Source organism: Ptychodera flava, chromosome 8, assembly GCF_041260155.1.
Source record: "Ptychodera flava strain L36383 chromosome 8, AS_Pfla_20210202, whole genome shotgun sequence".
Taxonomy (NCBI): domain Eukaryota; kingdom Metazoa; phylum Hemichordata; class Enteropneusta; family Ptychoderidae; genus Ptychodera; species Ptychodera flava.
Window position 1 is genome coordinate 14896029 of NC_091935.1, and position 19578 is coordinate 14915606.

Genomic DNA, 19578 nt, shown 5'->3' on the forward strand with positions numbered 1-19578 from the left:
GTGCTGTCATTATAACTTCTAGCTTACTTAAGTTAAATGAGTTGCTTTGTAATGATAGGTTTTTTAACTAACGAGAAAAGCACTGTTTTATGCTTTGTATTCATTTTTTTATTTGCAAAGGTAATTTACATTACGAGTCATACTGCCACAAATTTTTGATATTGCAGTTGCATAGTTTACATGAAGAAATATTTTTGTAGCTGACAATGATATGATAGTAAGATGTTAACTTCAAAGAATCTGATTCAAATACCAACCTGATATAATTACTTCAGCCTAATGTTGAGAACTGTATGACACTGATAGTTAGAATTCTGAGTTTAATTTCTAAAATTAATATAATTATGAAATAGAGGCATCTCAATTTTTTCCAGGAACATAGAAACAAGTGCATACAACAAATACCTAAATGATAGTAATTTTTATGATGAAGATTAGGCTTCATAATTTTTATATTTTACATTCACAAAATGTAATTGCTGTTACCAAACTCGTGCTTCAAAAACGAGACAAGTATGATTATAATAATTTTTACATTTCCATGATCATGTAATCAATATACACCTATCCTTCACTTTATAATGTATTGCATTCATACATATATATTTATCATGTGTAAAAGGAAAGTATTTCAGGTTGTTTAATGCATTGACAAATTGGTCCTGAATATCCTTCACTTTTGAGCATAATTAAGGCTGGACAATTGACAAAAGTTATTTCAACTTTCAATATAAGATTTGTCTCTCATTTTTGTAGTGTTATTCACGTACACTGCTATTCCTTTTCATTTTAGCAATAAATAAGTTCTTTCATCCTACATTAGGTCTTATCTGGTTCATGATTAAGAACTTGTACTTGACTGTTGTGGAATGTATGAGTGACACTGTCCCTAAGTGGTAAGACTTTTCAAACATACTTACGCATACACCTGTGCAGTATTATGTGCAAGTATAACCATCACTACAGTTTGGTAAAGGAAAGAAGATGAGGATGCACTTGTGATGGTTCAATATACTGCTAAAATGCCTGCAGGAATATTGGTATTATCCCCTAATTAATTGAAAGGGACTGGGGGGGGGGGGGGGGGAAGGAGGATATGTAGAAACTGTTATGTAACATTATCCAATCTCTGTACAAAGATTGCCATAAGCGATAGGGGAGTCTCCAAGGTTCAGATAAGGTAAAGTCTACAAGCTTCTGACAAAGTTGGCACCAGTTCTAGCCATTCCCATGTCAACAATGAATACCAACCTTGAATACCATCCTAGTAACCTCCTAGTAACCAGGTTGTAAGACAAATAATGTTGCAAACTTGCACCATTATCTTGTCACAACCTGGTAGCTTTCGTACGGGATGGAACAAAATATTTTCCCTTCCTTGTGAATCTGTCAGATTCCAAAGTGAAATCTATGTGCAACGCACTCCCTTCCACATGTATTTCCCACAGATAATGATGCCTCTTTGCTTTTCGTTAAAATGGAAATATGTAAGGCACACAATATACATTGTGCTCATGCTGTATATGTGACACCCCTTTTTAGAGGTTCTAATACAGCAAATTTAATTCTATATCTATTGCCGTCAGAAACTCTACAGGCTATCATGCAAAGTTACAAAGGCTAGGACATGAAATGTATATTTTCTACATGATAATAATTGCTATTCACATGCCATTTCTTTTACGTCGTTTTGCAATTTAATTGACATACACTGTATTGATATTCAAGTTCCTAAATGACAAATTAATAACAATATAGCTTTCAATGGTATATAGCAATTGCTTTTCTGAAGGTTTTTCCTTTGACCATCACAAAAGAGAATTAACCTGAATAAGATGACCTTTAGACCCTCTGATTTGTTTTGATCACAATCAAAAGTACAAAAGAACTTTGAATTATGGGACACCTTGTGGCAGTTAGAACAATGCATTTCATTACAATGTAATAAATTGGATTAACGATGACAAAAGGAAAGATTATCATTAAACACAAAAAATGTCCATGGTATGAATATGCCTATATATATATATATATATATATATATATATATATATATATATATATTATATATATATATATATATATATATATATATATATATATTATATATATATATACATATATGGCGATGTGTTTGCTAAAACTTGAAAATTATGAATTTTACGAATGCAAAGTTTGGAGTTTAAATACAACAATTAAAAAGCTTGGGTCAATGGTGGTGATCACGTTAATATGAAAAGCTGATCAGCACACTTGTCTTGAAGTTTGATTAAATCTTTCATAAATGAACATTCTGTTACGTATGTATTCTCATCCTTTGCTTTTCCACTTTAATAAAAGAAGTTACTATAAGTACAAACTAATCAGACACATTTGTTTTTATGAAAATGCAAATCAGAATTCTGAATAAAACATGATATATTCATACAGTAAAATAAATATGTGACATTTCTTAATCAGCAGAAACGGTTTCATTAATATCAAGTAATGCTGAAGAGGACAGTAAATTACATGTTAACTTGGTTAGTCAATAAAAATTGGAAGACTTTTATTCCAGTAATACTTTGATACCGTTGCATGGCCACTTTAAGCAATAATTTTCAGGGGGCATGCAGTCAGGTTATTTCACTGATTTTTACATCTTTTTAGTGCATCAAAGAGGGCAATTCCAATTATTGTGTGTGGTTTGATTTGGCACCAGGTTTCACATTATAAAAGCATAAACACTGGATAAATTTTTCAATTTATGGTAGGCACACCAATATACAACAAGTCTTGTGATGCAGCATTCTCCAAATCTTAGAAAATCGAAAAGGCGTGGGCAATTTACATTACAATGCATGATTGGCTTATTCTTTTGTATGGTTATTAACATATGAATAGGGTGCTCCAAAAAAAACAGAGGGGTGGCCCATCCTTCAAAATCCCCTTGTGGAGAACCCTGGATCAAGACAAGCAGTGAGAGTAGGGATCAAAACCTGAACAGCACATCAAGCATCAAGCAAACTGATCAAGTAACACCCTCCAATTCCATATTAAGAAAGTCAAGCACAGTTGATCAAAAATTGAATATATTATATACATGTGGATAAAATAAACTTTCTGATCTGTACTAGTTTCTAGATAACTTATTGCTTCCATTCAATGTACATCCATTACAAATGCTGTGTTGCTGATTTAAGTAGATGACTTTTGGCAAACAATTTTTTTTTCTTGAATTTCATCCACTTTCAAATGTGGATTATATCTCAGATTAAAATAAAAACACTGAATATTCATGTTCTATTAGTACTAATAACTTCAATTTCAAGGACACTGTTTGTGTCATGTATTGTTTCAATTTCATTTTACATAGGCCCTTGTATTATGTAACTTTATCAAATGCAAATTACATATATATATACATGTAAACCTCTGATTGGTCCATGGTTGAAAGTTTTGTTTCAAATTCTCCAATCAGAATCACTGTTCTTCACTTGCTGTTTTGCTGATGCCTGCTCAGATCATTTGAATCAGCTGGAGGTCAATAAATATTTAGAGTTGGATTCAAAAAAGCATGTTGAAATTTTTCAGTCCATTACAATGAAATCTAGAATGTTCTCTTCTCCTTGCGTGACATCTAACGTGATCGGTCCACAGGCAACCTTGATGGCAATCACCGCATCTCTGTGGGATTTCCCTTCCATACTCTTCACCATTTATGGCCACAATTCGGTCACCTGGCTGTAAGGAGAAAAGAGCGAGCTTAATAGTTTAACCCCTTTTACCTTAATTGGTTTGGCTCAAAGCAAGTGTTATTAATGGTGTTTGTGGAGCTGTTTACAGAGGCCTAGGGGTTTAAGGTGAACATACTGCAAGTTTAACCCTTTGAAAGCCAAAGTCAACTTTTGTCGCCTTTATAAAATGTTCCCCGTCGAATTTTTTCAGATTTTTGCCAAAATTTTGATGAAAACCTGTAGCCAATGAAATGTGATGTCCATTTGGTCCAAATAATCGAAAAAAATTACAGAAAAATTCATAAAAATTGTTATAATGTTCCACTAAAATTTTGGTGGGAAAAATTACAGCACTCAAAGGGTAAAGTGTGATGCACCACACAAAAATACTGGTTGACGGCACAGACTACATACGTTGAAATGGAAAGCTGGCAATTTAAAAGAAAGAGGGTATTCGTTTGTGGCTTAAGAAGATGGATGGTACACCACACAATGGGAAAAAGAATGTGCCCTCACTCCTTTTAAGTGGAGGTGTCACACCTAGGTCAACGACCCCATGACAGGAAAAGCAGTAAAAGAACTTCAAAGACAAGTGAAATCCCATACTATTGTCATTCTGAAGACTTATATACCTTACACTGAAGCTCTTACACATCCATTATGCAACAGGTCATGCCTGACCTCATATGACCTAGAAAGTATAAGGCTTACATTTTTACTCCTTAGGGGAGAACCATTTGATTTCTGGGGGGGGGTATGGAGGAAGAGGGTATGGGAGCAAATTTTTTTTTCCTCTCAGAGTGACAGCAATTTTTTTTTTCTACTGTCAGACCTGCATCAATTTTTTTTTTTCCAAATGGAGTAGCAGTGCAATTTTTTTTTTTATTGGTCATCAAGTTTGTAATGCGTTGTATATAAGGGAGTCGTCATTATTTACGGCCTGAAACTCCGAAATTTCGAGTGACCCCCCCCCCTTCGCCAACCATGATGAATTTGAGTAACCTGCCTCTCTAACTCTGAAATTTTGACCGATCCCCCCACTTAGAAAAGTTAAATACCAATACATGTAATTGTAAAATTTACAAAATACAGCAACAGTAAAGACCTTTCAAATCCTGATGTACCCTGCTAGACTATCATCAGTTATCTCATGATAGTTCAACAAAGGTGAACACATCAAAATGATATTCAAAGTCACAATAAAATAAAGATATAAAAGATCACGCAGCATCTAATCATATAGTATATTGTTAAATTTGGATGGATATTATGACAGGGTTTTCACTAGGATATCTGACCTGGCAGAATTTGAAAGTACAGGGGGAGAACATGAGAGAGGCTTAGGGGGAAAGTGTCACAGGGGCTTTCCCCTATCTTGAATGGAAGTTTTTAAGATATTGCTGTGTGCAATGGTGCAGTCTGGTGCAATCTGAGAGTTTTTTTAATTTGTTTTACTAAGTGAAACTGTTAGAATACCCCAAGGGGGAGAGCACGAGAGGGGGGTTCCCCCTCGCTCTTGTATTGGAAATTTTGAGAAATTGATGTGTTTAATGGTGCAATCTGAGAGGAGTTTCAGTTTATTTTGCACTCGGTAAAACTGTTTAAAAATGACATTGAACACTGATATTTTTTTTACATTTTTTGCATGATCAGTTTTTGAGTCACAATATTCAACAACCAAACAATGACAATACAATTTGTGAAAAACAGTTCTGTTTGCCAGAGACTGAAGACAAATGAATATACAGGAACGGAAAATCTGTGACCTTCTTGTGTCATTTCTCCAGCTGCCAGCTTCTAATGAAAAGCCTGAATATGGTATGTTTGCGATCCGGTGTTTGTGGTCAGAAAAACAAGGCTCACACATTGTATTTCATTATATTTGTTGTTCCTCAATTTTTCATTGTCAAGATACATCTTTCTAACAAATTTATATTGAGAAATAATATATTGGTTTTAACACTAGTTTATTGACTCCTGTCTTGTGTTTTAAATTTTCACAATTTACAGAAGTCAAATAGTCCCCTTTAGATAGTGCCTATGCCATTGAGATATTGCAACAGAAATCCTGAAATATGATTTCTTGGGTCAGAAAAGGGAAGGAAAACATTGAGTGTACTGAGGTGTAAAGTAGACCTATGTAGTGCATGCTTATATCATAAGTGCTGGGAAAAGAAACATAAGAATTGCTTGTGGTAAAACATTTGCACCGCCTATGGCGGCGCGCCGGCAAAGAATACATGAGAATAAGATTCCAAATTTTGCTTATTTCTGGTGCATTGTGACAATTTTTTTTTTCTCTTCTGTCTGTTATGACAATTTTTTTTTCTCAAGCCATGACAGGATCAATTTTTTTTTCTTCTCTCTCACCTGGTGACAAATTTTTTTTTCTCAAAATCCTCCATATCCCCCCCAGAAATCAAATGGTTCTCCCCTTATATAAAGTTTTATGTGCTTTTGGCTTTCTTGGTCAGCAAGTGACAGAGAACCAAGGATTTTACTCTGAGTTATAGAACTGAGACAGATCTCATGCCACTAAAATGTGAAGTATTCCGGAATGTATGGGTGTGTACACTTTCCATATTAACTGACCCAACCTTACCTGTAGCATTCCTGTTTTGGCAGCAGGGCCGTGTGGATCGACACTAGCGATAAAAAGTGGCACATGACCAAGCGGTGACATCACACCTCCAGAGAGACTGAAACCAAAGCCCCGACGACCCTCTTCAAGCTCAACCCTCCTAATAAGAAAGTGAAAATTACTGAAATTATTTCCAAGAATTTTTAGAAATGTAACTCAGAAAGAATAAATTTGGTTCTACCCTCTTGATTATCAAATATGTTCATCATAGACAGTTTGCTCTATTTAACAAATGGCCGCCGAGTTTCTGAGAACTGTACCCAAACATACTGAGACAGACAGTATCGGGTAACTGTACTCAAATATACTGAGGAAGACAAGAAAATTTACATATAACCAATAATAAATTATCCAAAAGAGTAAAGAAAGTATAAGGAAATTTACATATGACCATGATAAATTAACCAAAAAGAGTAAAATAAATAATATTTGCTAGCAAATATTATTTATTTTATTTAGGCACTTAACAACATTGATGAACTTTGTTCCACTTTTTTAGAAAAATATTAGAATTCTTCCCAAAGGTGTAATAAATCATTGAATTATAATAAAAGCTCTCGTTGACAAATTCTGGTTGCTATCCATCTATCCATTCATCACTGCATTTATGATTAAAATATGTCATAAAGATAATTAGCTTGATGTCACACAGTTGAACTTTTTGCAAGTCTTAATTTTCAAGAAAATTGTAGTCTTGAAACAGACTTGTATTCAGCACCATACAAAATACAACAGTTTTGGTCCAGACACTGTGTACATAATTTGTCAATGATTTACATACGGTATAAAAACTGCGGCTTACAATGAGAGAAAAGGTTGGTGTATGTTTCACAATGAATCATACGACAGGGGGAGTTGCCAGTTTTATTGTCAGAGATCATTAAAAACAATGAATGAGTCATTTCCATTCAAAGTAAATAATATGAAAAGTACTTTTTTCACTTTATTTTGTTTTGGGAGGAGTACAATATTCCTGCAACCCAGTATCCAATGATGTGTACAGTGCAAACATCACTGATATTTGACTGTCTTTGAACAGTTTATGTGATGTATTCAATGGTATTCAGAAAAACAAATATTTCCTCCAGTTGCCTTCTCAATGGCTAACATGAATGTCAAACGTATATATATTACATTGAAAGATTAATTTTACATAACATGTATGGATTTTTAAAATTGGCCGATGCTTAGGTTGTACCTAAATAACAAATACCAACCACCCAAATGTTATCAAACATGAATCTATTTCAATCAGAATGAATCTATTTCAATCAGAGCAACATCTGTAATCCTTTCAATTGACCTCCATCACCCCCACACCTCCCATCCCCACCCCACCAGACTAGGCTGGTGTAATGATGGTTTCAACAGCTTAAAACACTTGGATGAAGCTATACTTTGTTGCATTAGAAAATTTAGTCTGAATATTACTGTACGATCACATAAATGATTTTTGTTTGAGATTTCTCCATTTAATACTGACTCCTAGCAAGAATTTCTGATTTTTTAATCTCACAAAGATATACGTCTGCGAAAACCCCCAATAATGGATTGTTGCTTACGGATCATGGACCTACTTTGAAGTGCTAGTAGCTGTAACTTTTGATGATTTTTCCACTCTTTTTCATTTGTATGTCAATTGCAAGTTCTTATTTCTCTTCCCCAAAGAATGTGGAAACAATAACTATTTGAGGTTATCAACATATATAACCTGATAATCTATACATATTAAATGCACTGTTATTGCTCACATTTGGATTCTTATCCGGACCACAATTCACTTGATCATCAATGCACAGTCTACACATGTACAGGCTGAGATGACAAGCTCAACTCATTGTATCACAACATGCTTCAGAGATCATCGGAGAACAATTGAGCCTATTAATTGTAGTGCTGACACTAGAGACAAAAATAGTGAAAAAATTATCGAAAGTTGCAGATACATGTGCCCTTCAAATTACAAGAAATGATGTCACTTCTAGTTTGGTTAAATAGGAATTTTAACAAAGGTCATTACCCGCCGAGCTGTTAATTGGTGTGGGTTTGGTTACAGTCAGAGTGTTACATAAATGCATTGACACATTACATTTTCAAATGTGCATGGCACTGTTTACACTGAAAAGCAATCTACAGTTTACACTGTATACTCTACGAATAGATTCAACATTTATTTGATTTCCAAGGTGTGTCAGACCAGTGCAGCACAAAGCTTGCATTGAAGTGTCAAAGACAAATGCAAACAGTTGATGTACAATACTACTGAACACGAACGTCAATGGTGTCTACTTCTATTTAAACAGATAGCTGTGATGGGGTAAGGCAAGACACTCCTTTTATAAACAAGGTTAATAAACTTAAATTGAATATTTTATTTGATGCTAAAGGGTACCGTATTTTTTTATTTTAGCATGAATTTTTTTTTTTTACAATAAAAGATATAATAGATACTGAACCACATTAATGAGATAACTTTCAACATTCAAGGAACAAGTTATGAAATATTATGAAAAATTCAAAACTAAAATAAAAATGGGTCACAGATTACATAAATACTACTAAGAACATGCCAAAAGTTTGCTATTCAATTTTTTTTGCCATAGCTGTTTGCAGACTAACCAAATGTATCTTTCTTGATTAGTCTATGCAAATACTGTAAATAGAAAGTTGGGAGTTCATATAAACATACTTAAGGGTAGAACGTATCTCGGGGACAGATATTTGGACTCTCAAACTTTTAACAATTCTTTTCTGATTTACCTCTTTTGGGGGGATTCATTTGAAAGTTCTTGGTGAAAGAAACTTTTTACTGGCTTAGTTTTTTTGAAATTCAAAAATTTTATTTTTTCCCATAGAGTTCACACAGAAATGGCAGCCATTTTGAATTTCAAATATCTAGAAATCTTGGGTTATTTATTTCTCTAGTACCGAAATTTGCACTGTGCCCCCTGATTTTTATTCTTGATTTTGAAAGAGAATGGTTCAAATATTCCTTGTGGAAAGTTTGAGCAAAAGTTTAAGTCTGTAACTTTTGAGGCACATACTAACTTAAGACAAAAAACAAGGATGATTAATTGATAAAAATTTTGGGATGGAAAACAAAGGACTAACACTATGTAACTACTCAATGTCAACAAGAAGTAATGTGAGAATCATGGATTGAGGACTGCCGATTTAAATGTTTGGTTTGCAAAGTTGTTTGGCTTGTCATTGTAATTTCTACTGTTTGTACATGCTTATCTTGAAAGAAAGTAGCTGAGAAGGGTCAAAGTTCAATATAGAAACATTTTAGATTAGTCTGGTTTCATTTCAGAAAGATTTGACAATTTATCATTTTTAAAAAACAGGTGACTGATTTAAAATATACAGAATTAAAAAATAACTTTCATGTTATTTGCATAATGAAATGAACAAATTTTTCACCATTGCAATTTTTTTTGTTTCCTCTGATCCTAACAAACGTATATATATAACAGCATACTTAGTGACAATTTCAGATGGGAAAAACTTTCAACCATCAATAGTTGGTCCTACAAAATGGAGTCTTAGAGGTGGTACCATGGAGTTCAATGAGACAGCGTGTGGTTTATTCACACCTGAGCAAACACAGACAACTTTCAAGGAGGTGCCGTGCTGGCAACATTGTGCAGAGTCCTTGACGATCCTGTGACAACTTCTTTGAAAAAGATGGGTTTTGTTGTGTGACAAACTAGTGATAGATTTGCACATGATTATCACAACTAAAGAATGTTGTACCAGGAATTTGAATACCACACCTAACACAGGTACTGTGCCTCCATCATTCACAACAACATTCTTGAGTTCAATATTGGGAATTGAATGCTAAATTTGAATAAATTGCATAAACTACAATTCCTGAGTGTTGGAGTTACCATACTGTTTTCAATAGCTTGAATTGATCTTAAGAAAGCTAAAGGGTCTAATAGACCAGAGTGATTTTACACACCAGGTTGGGTTTTTTTTTTACTTCTAAAGCTTCTACTATGAAGTGGATATAAATGCAGTAATTTCATTGGGTTAAAAGATAAAAAACTGAAATAAATAATTTTATTGTTGTTCATATGTTTTTTAAAAATGTTATTAGATTGAATTTATATAAACTACTATTTAAAAAGAATTTGCTTGGTTTGATTTGAATGATAGTTCACCGTTGATCTTACATTTGTTCTAGCTTTTCACTTTGAATGATTGATTTTAAAGAGTTGAGGCTAACCTTGTTTAACTCTCCGAGTCTTGTAATTTTTCCCACTCAAATTTCAGTATATAACATTTTACCATTTTTATGAATTTTTCAGTAATTTTTTGATAATTTAGGACCAATGGACTTTACCTTTCAATGACTACAATATTTGACCAAAATTTTGGGACAAATCTGAAAAAACTGTCTAGATCTGACAAAAATTGCTGGCTATGTTATATTCTATAGAGGCAGCAAAAATTGACTTTTGCACTTAAAGATTTAACAACGAAGACTGACATTAAATTTGACAAAACCAGCCCGTTACAATCAAATGTGAAGGAAACAAAAATATCTGCCGGATACTTTTATGTGTTAATGTAGCACTCTGGAAATGTGGTTTTCCAAAATCCGTCAATACACGGCATTTTCCTGGTCACTGACAGTGGTCTATTCCCGGTCATTGACAACCAAAACTATCATGGCATTTCCTTCCTTGAGATTGTACCTTTGGAAAATATGGAAGGAAGAGGCCATTTTCCATTCCCTCAGAAACCACTTCCATCTTTTAACTTGCGTTCTTGTAAAGTAACATCTCCGTTTAAACAGACACGGTGCCTTTGTTTTACTACTGATGGGAAACCAAATATCATCTTGGTCTGTATTGGAGGAGGTCTACGCCCACCGTAACCTTTATTGAACTTGTGATGCTACAGACTTTGGCTACAACAATGTCATTACCCAGGAGTGATGATGAAAATAAAAAAAACAGTGATACATATATCAGACTGTATACAGTCACCCATGGATCTCTCTCTGAGTGAATGTCTAAAAAACTTTTTGTTTCTGTGATATTAAAAGACCTTTTAAAAGGTTTGCTTTGATGAGAAGCATATCTGATACATTAAAACTCTACAAAAAATCACTTAAAATTTTAATTTTTGATTTCTTTTCAAAGTCTTGAAAATACTTGATCTAACTTTGCATGGTCTTACCTGGCGTCATACGGACTTTCTGACCATTCTGCGGACAGCCCTGAAGCAGAATCACTGTCTAATGTTGCAATATCTGTAGAAAGAGTCAGAAAAACAGTTCTTCAACTTCAAGATAATACAGGATCAAAAATTCTAGATAAGGCACTTTAAATACAATTCTTGTTTGTTGTCTGTGTGCTGGTAAGTTTTCAGAGTAAATTAAGAAAACAAACACAAAGTTAACACTATTACAAATTAAAATATCTTTTTCCCAAAGGAAACCAGATAAAAATTGAGCTTATGTTAATACACATGTTTTTCTCTGTGTTTGTTTTTTTCCTGGCTGGCTGGTAGATTTTTCAAAAATCAAAGGATGGCAAACAAAGAATTTTCTTTGAATGGCTCTATAGACAAGTGACTGTTGAACATGGATTAAATTACAGAAAATTAAGGTAGAGGTAACTGGCTTTGGTGACTATAGCAAACAACACAGTTGGTCAAAGCTCATAATGCATGTAGATTACTAATGGCAACCAAGGCCATGTATTGCTATCTTAGAAATACTAACTTTCCCTTTTCTCAGGGTAGACTGCACCTTGGAGACAGATATTTTGACTTTCAAATGTTTACAATACTTTTTGGTCTACCACTTGCTCGTTTGAAGCTCATGGAGTGAACAAAGTTTTTAGCACGTCATTTTTGTGAAAATTGAAAAGTTAATATTGTCTATACTCTATAGAGTTAACCACAGACTAAAAGAAAAACTGTGAGTTAACACAGGGTTGGGGCATTTTTGAATTTCAAGTGTCAGCAAATATTGGTTAATTTGTTTGTCTAGTACTAAATTTAGCACTGTGACCCTTGATTTTTATCCTCGATCTGATTGGGAATAACTGAAAGTTTCCTTACGGAAAGTTTGAGCAAAAGTTTTAAGTCTTTCGATTTCCAGGCGCATACCTTTCAAAAGGGATTTTTATCACAATAGCCATGGGCACATAGCAGACACACAGTGTTGCACTCTATACACACAACAAATAGCGTAAAACTACACTACAATTGCAACACGGTTGAAGGGCTGTGCTACAATGAACGACTGTTCAAGTAAGTTCAGTGATTAGTGCGGGCGCAACATAAATATTTCTGAAAGGCTCCCTGAGGATCTAAATATTAGCATGACAAGGGGTTCGAAATTCCGCTCGGATGCTTCACGCTATGAAATGTTATTCACAGCAAGTTACATTGACAATATGTCTCAGGGTGGGTAGCCAAATCCTTGTAGAAAAAAAACAAAACGTGTGAAAATACTTCAAGTTGACCAGGAACCTTCCCCCCGCTGATTACTATTGTCAGGTGTTACAACCCCTTTCAGCAATACATTCAATATGTAGACTAATTCCTTCGAAGTTTGAATGAGGGGGGGGGGAGGTTTTGCAAAATACGACTTTGGTCTCCAGGGTTAGTCATCGCATGAAGTTAACGATCTTGAAATGTGTAATAAAATGCGTAAATCGACAAAGGTTGCTGTTGTACCGCAGCGCCATATTATACACAAAACATCGTAAAAACGTTTACCATCATCGTCGGAATCCGGGTCTTTCAGTCCCTGTACGACGATCACCACTGGTTCGAACCATACTGAACGCTGCAGCTGGTTCTGTTGCTCGAGGTAGTCTGTTGCCATGACAAAAGAAAAGCTGCCAAAATCCTGGAAAATCAGCACTGTCACTTTCTGCGAAACGATGACTAGATACTGATTTATCCCTACCCCAGGGGCACGACTTATATGGGAAGATTACATTAAACCAGAAGTTACCATTGACGCTGGCTTCCTTCCCCGGTAGTGTTGGATTTCCGCTTATTGACAGCGACAGCAAAACTCTACAAATAATTTTGCGTTAAAATTTATGTATTTCACCCACACACGTCGTGGTCATTACCTGTTTGTTGGACCGTCACCTCGGCCGGATCAGCGTTACTGCTATCCACAGTAAAGCTTGACATAGACTCTGTTTCCGGCGATTCGGGTTCAAGTCCGGTCGGCTCCCCTGCGTTCAGGTCATTCAATTGGATTTCGGAATTGACATGGTCCGTCGCCATTTTCCCCGGCGTAGCGTTTCTTTGCTTCGTGGAGCAAAAAAGCTGTTTGAACGCTACAGAGCTTAAAAAGTGCCTTTAAATTTTATGACAGTTGTCATCGCCCACGTTCGATTTGTCGGCAGTCCCGCATTTAGCAAGTTAGGGTTGGTGTGTTCAGTGTTCACCTCGTAAGGTTGAAACCACAGGAATTTCCGCTCAGGTAAACTGGTATACAGAGAGTGCACAGTAGATGAAAGTTATATCCGCTCACACGGCTCAAATTACTCAGCTCAACATACCAATGTCCTTAGGCGCTTAGATCTTCCAATGAACACAGAGGCAGCAGAGAAAATGTTTGATGCTGTTCGCCTACTATTATAAAGCGTAGTTCAAACGACTAAAACGGAGAAATGGGAAAAAGTGCAACAGGTGTCATTCACTCAGCTCCACTGCACCGTTCGTTCGTTCCGCCGATTTCCCTTTCACTGGGGTGGTGGATTGAGACCACCTAACTCGTTAATAATTAACGTGTGTGCAAACACAATCGAATATATAGAAACTGTATATTCCGAGCAAGTGAATAGCTTTGAGGCTTTGAAGTGGAACGTATACGTGCCTGATTGTGTTTTGTGCATTTTAATGCGGAAGATCACTTTGATATATTCTCTGAAGAATTTCTGTTCAACGTATACGGGCGGCTGAGAAAGAAAAGAGGAGATTTTGACAAGAGAGCCGTGGGCGAATGACGTTACCAGAGAACGCTGATTGCTATGTCCTGTGAAAAAAATATTAATTCTGACCCAGTATTCATGGTTGAAAAGTAGAAGTCGGGCTAGTCAGATTTTGACAATGAGATTTCTTCTGGTCATGAGAGCGTAAATCATTAGGCTTTATAGTGCATTCAACGCGACGTGTCTTCGAGTCGACACATTCCACAGAAGTTCACAACGAAGGCGAATTAGATTCACCACGGTCTATGAATGTCCACTGCCTTTTCTCTGGTTTAATAAATCAGCCCGAAATGTGTAAAGAAACCGACAAAACAGTGTGGATTAAAAACAACTGATGCATGGTACGGTTCTGGAAGAAAAAAGGCAATCATGCATTGTACAATGTAAGAGAGGGCTTCACAGTGCTGTTGTAGAGTGAAGTTTAGGGCGCAGTCAACAATCTTTACGTTCTTTATTGCAGTGCAAGGCCTCAGACCATCGTACTTTTCAATGAAATATAAACACAAAGGAAGATGGTCAGTGACAAACTGATCTCTAGATAAATTTAACAAAAGCACATATTTTGACAAATAGACATGTAAATACAATGCAATAATGAAATACAATTAAGTTTACAAATTAAATTAAATCTGTTACACATTCGTCTCGTCTTTTCAAAGCTTTTCTCAGGAAAATAGCAAACTGTTGTGTCTCATTAGTATTCTGCGTAGATAAAATACGAACAAGTTTTTCATTAGATGGATATATTATCAATGACATGGATATATACCTTGTTCTTATATCATTATAAAGTGGGCAAATGAACACAAAGTGAAGTTCAACATCATTTACACTCTTACAAAGCGTACAAATAATCCGGTAAAATTTGAGTTACTATAACAAGAGATGTGTTCCATTTGTATATGTTCAATTCTTAGTATTTTGAATAATTCAAATGAAACTGCTGAGAGAAAATGAAATATGTTCGCAACTGATCTTCCGTCACTATATGAAATGATACCTTCCTGCGATGAGGTTTCCCTAACAAATAACATGGGAAAGTTTCTCGATGGAAAAAAGAATTATCTGCCCTCTCGCCATTACAAACGTTCCAACCAGCTCTCTCTTTGGTGGGTACTTTAGCCCTCCCGGTCGGAAAAGCTCAAAAACATCAAATTACAGTACTCCCTGCCCAGATTACCCATCCGGATTTTCCAAGTCGCCCGCTTAGCAAGAGAATAGAGTTTCGCTGCTCACAAAAATTGAAAATGTGTCCCAGGCTACTGTTCTTGTCCGTTGATACAAGAAGAATATATCAAGTCCGCCCAACACGAAATCAACTTCGACCACCACCCGCCCCGCCCTTACCACAGAGAAACATGGACAGAGTGGCAACGCTTGCATGCCTTTTGTTCCATGGTCGTCTCGGTAGACTATTGGCTTTTCATATTAAAATGAGCTTCAAAAGTGTTAAACTTTTTGGAGGCTTTGTTTGTGGTTGATAATTACACGAGATTATGCGAAAAATACGACGAGATGGCATCGTACTGCCAGTCGCGTAGCAACCATAGTTACTTTGTGAGCTCTCAGGCCAGAAACACTGCTTCACGCCAATCAAAACATAACACGCCAGCAGTTTCATAAACATGTCCTTCCTTGACGCACGTGTAAAAGACGGTATGACTGACCGTAAACCATTGAGTAAAACCAGACAGTATCGATAAAAGACTTTCAAATTTGGTTCAAACATACTCATTATATATTCATAAAAATATGAGAGGAATTTTTAAAACGGTAAAACTCACTTTCCTGAAGCTCAAAACACTCCCGTTTTCGCCAGCACGTCAAATCCGCTCAGCACCACACAACAACAACAACACAAACTTTGCCGAACATACTTTCGCTTAACCATTGGCGAAAATCCGAAAATTACCGAAGGATGCATGGTCGGCAGTCTTCGGAAAAGAGAGGCGAGAGCAACCTGAGGCGAGGCGAACATGAATGGGTTAGGGACTGGACGTAAATTAGCAGGGGGAGAGGGAGGGCAGGGGGGATTTGGGGGAGGGTCACAAATTTTTGAGCCTCTGTTTGAGGGAGGGGTCACAATTTTTTGAGCTCCTCTAAGGGGGAGGGTCACAAATTTTTGGGCTTCACTTGTTGTCGGTGCACTAAAGGTAGAAAGCAAAATTGTTTGCACACTGCCTCTTACTTTCTATTAAGTGCTCATTCCCAACTCTCTGTGCATCTCTTCCCCACCATTATCTTAAATAGGATTGTCTCTCTTGTTGCTATTCTTATCGCCATTAAGTTTATAGCAAATCCAATCTATTGTTCCTCAGCTAACCCGTGGCACTCTGGCTGCCCAGTGTACATGTAGTGTGTTTCGTTAATAAACATTGGACAGTGTTTTTGCTAAGATTGGGGAACATTGGGAACCTGGTAAAATTTCTGTTGTCCGCTATTATGACTGCACTGATACACCAAGGCCAACCCTGGTAAAATGACCAGGGAACCCCGGTAACATTTACCTAGGTACCGCCCTTAACAAAAACACTGCCAGATATTACCAAAATATCTTACATTGTTCCACTGATGTAGTCAATCTTGAACCTATAACTATTTGACAATATTATTTCTCATTCCATTTTTTGTTGATCAACAGAAGTTCCCTCCAAGCTCCACCCTGCATCAGTCACTTTATAGGTACATGAATTTTAGTTTTTAGAGATACTATTGTTTGAAATTAAGAGTAAGCTTTGGTGTGATAATTAATAATTTTGATTCCAGAAAAGTGATTTTAGTATACTTAAATATTTAGGTACAGTCATCTGATTGGTATGGCTACTTGTGGCATTTTTCAAGTTTATATTGGCTTTACTACGTGGGTACTATCTTTGGAATGGATAGTGTTCATTTGTGTTGTGAAGGCAGGATATATGACATTTGTTGAAATTTAATGTGGGTAATTTACACAGTGAATCAACCATGTTGATCACGTATTCAGATTGAACTTGATTAAATATCCCAATGTCATTTCAGAATATGTAGACTTGATTGCTCATGAAATAGTGTTTGCCACTTCTGTGTCAAATCAGGATCAGTCTATCCTCTATTATCTAGGCTGCTTTCTGTGATATGTTTAAAATGCAAACAAACGGGGCACAAAAATTGACAAAGTATTGTCAATGTTAAAACACCATAATATCACACTATAACATTCAATCCATGACCATACTTTGAATTATTTGCTTAAATTATTGCTTGAATAGGCATAGCCTTTCTGTTGACTTTTCCCCACAAACAGGGCAACATGACCAAAACTTCTCATTGTCTACTGGAACACAATAGTACATTTTGTAAAACTGGATTTGATATGAGTGCAATGAGCACATGTACAGTTATTTCCAGTTCTCTGACTACACAGGTCTATCAGGAATATCTTAAAATCCAGTGAATAATGGGGTCATGCACACATGTAGTTCTATATCTGTACCAGGAACACATTTTAAACATACATTGTACTTTCCCATATTTCCTCCCCATGTAGAGATTGAACTGCTCAATACATTGTACATGACCATATATCATTGTTATGGAGATCAGTGTCACATTGTGTTTCCAGTATTCCCTCAATTGTCAATGTGATACATTCCAAAATTATGAATTTCACTGATATTTTGATAAATATTAAATTATAATTCCTTAGAAAAATGGCAGGCACATGCATGTGCATTAATATAAAAGAAAACATTTGAAGAGCATTACTTATCACAATCACTCTTAATGGAGTATAAGTGTGCTCTATTCCATTATGAGCCAATTTGGGCATTCATTATTGGAATTATTGGACAGTCTGTTGAATCATAACATTCCACATCTGCAGTTCAAAGCCAAAGTGAAAGGGTACATATTTACTGCCTACTTTACATGATATATGCCATTGACTTGGTGTAGCAGTCTAAGCCCTACGAGAATGGTAAGAGTATTCAGCTATTGGCTGCTTTGATTGCCTCCAACAACGGCATACTCATCACTCAGGTGCAACCACAGTCGCAACGCGAAGGCCTATGCACCCGGTAGAGAGAGAGCTCTTTGGGGTAAGTAGTCTTCGCGTAGCGACGGTGGTACACATATCCATTGCCGTTGTACCTCAATATTTGGACTGCTGTTTAGGTAGGACGTCAACTTGATCAAACCCTAAAAACTTACAGCTTAAAATCGGAAAAGGGCAAACCCTTCAGTTTCGGAACTGCAGCTACATAAAGCAATATATGATACCACGGTACTACCAAAAGAGTGTGGTACTGCTCCTAGCTTTGCATGGCAGGGCTGTGTGTTACCAGCGTTAAACCACAGTTACGAGTGGAGTGATACGTACCGGCCGCCGCGTACTATGCATATAATAATTGGAAGTTGGGAAACGGAATGGCCGTTTTACGCACCCCTCGCCGAGTTTGGAGGCCGATTTCCCTCACAATAAGCCTCAACTATATACTAAACCAGCATCGATGGCCTCCAATACATCTTAGAATTCATACCTACAAGCCTCTTTGCGTCAAAAACGACCTTCTGTCCGTTTTTGGGTGCGATTTCCGTGTTTTTTGACGTGATGGAACACTTTCATTCTACAGCTGTGGGCGGGGTCAGACCAGCCGCGCTGTGATTGGCTAATTTTTTCCGATCGACCCCATGATGACCTCTCTTGTTTTGATCGCTCGTTTGAGGCATAAATACGGCCCGGTGGTTTCAATCGGGTTCGAACTCATATAGGAAATGAAGGCTACTTCACATCTGCTCTACCAAAGTTGTTTTATATTACGATATGGTGAATAACAGGATCATTGTAGTTATTTTGTTTGGAATAAATGGCGAGACACTGGCGAATCGATAGTGCTATGACCCTGTATAAATATAGTAAAGGGAAAGCAATTCCACACGTACACATCGTCCGCGTCCATAGATTGGTGGTTTGCGTTTAATGTATAGTAATGTGTAATTTTTGTTTCACTGTCTTGTATATAGAGCCGATTTCAGGATTTTAATTCCAAGGGCGCCGTCCTCCCTGTCACAACGCTTGTCCCACTGCGAAACACACACATCCTGTGTAGAAAAAAAAAACACCAACAAAACACTGCAGACTCACTAGAATGCTTGTACAAAACAGACAGCCGAGAGACACCGAACGAAGTTGATACATCAACACAGATGAGCGGCAACTTAACCACACAGTTGGAAGTCTCAAGTAAAAAACAGTTGGTGAAAT

At 36.4% G+C, this 19578-nt stretch overlaps 1 protein-coding gene across 2 annotated transcripts; it reads right to left on the bottom strand.

Annotated features, from left to right (window-relative positions):
- Positions 1 to 2307: 2307 nt before the first annotated feature.
- LOC139138583 (disks large homolog 1-like) lies at positions 2308 to 14100 on the bottom strand. 2 transcript variants are annotated; one of them, XM_070707018.1, is made up of 4 exons: positions 13467 to 14100; positions 11551 to 11623; positions 6319 to 6457; positions 2308 to 3723 (listed from the first exon to the last, which is right to left on the bottom strand). In XM_070707018.1, exons 1-4 carry the CDS (start codon positions 13624 to 13626, stop codon positions 3547 to 3549), a joined length of 549 nt encoding a protein of 182 aa, XP_070563119.1. In that variant the 5' UTR covers positions 13627 to 14100; the 3' UTR covers positions 2308 to 3546. The 2 variants fall into 2 exon arrangements, with proteins under 2 accessions (XP_070563119.1, XP_070563120.1); XM_070707019.1 differs by lacking the exon at positions 13467 to 14100 and adding an exon at positions 13102 to 13433.
- Between the last annotated feature and the right edge of the window lie 5478 nt (positions 14101 to 19578).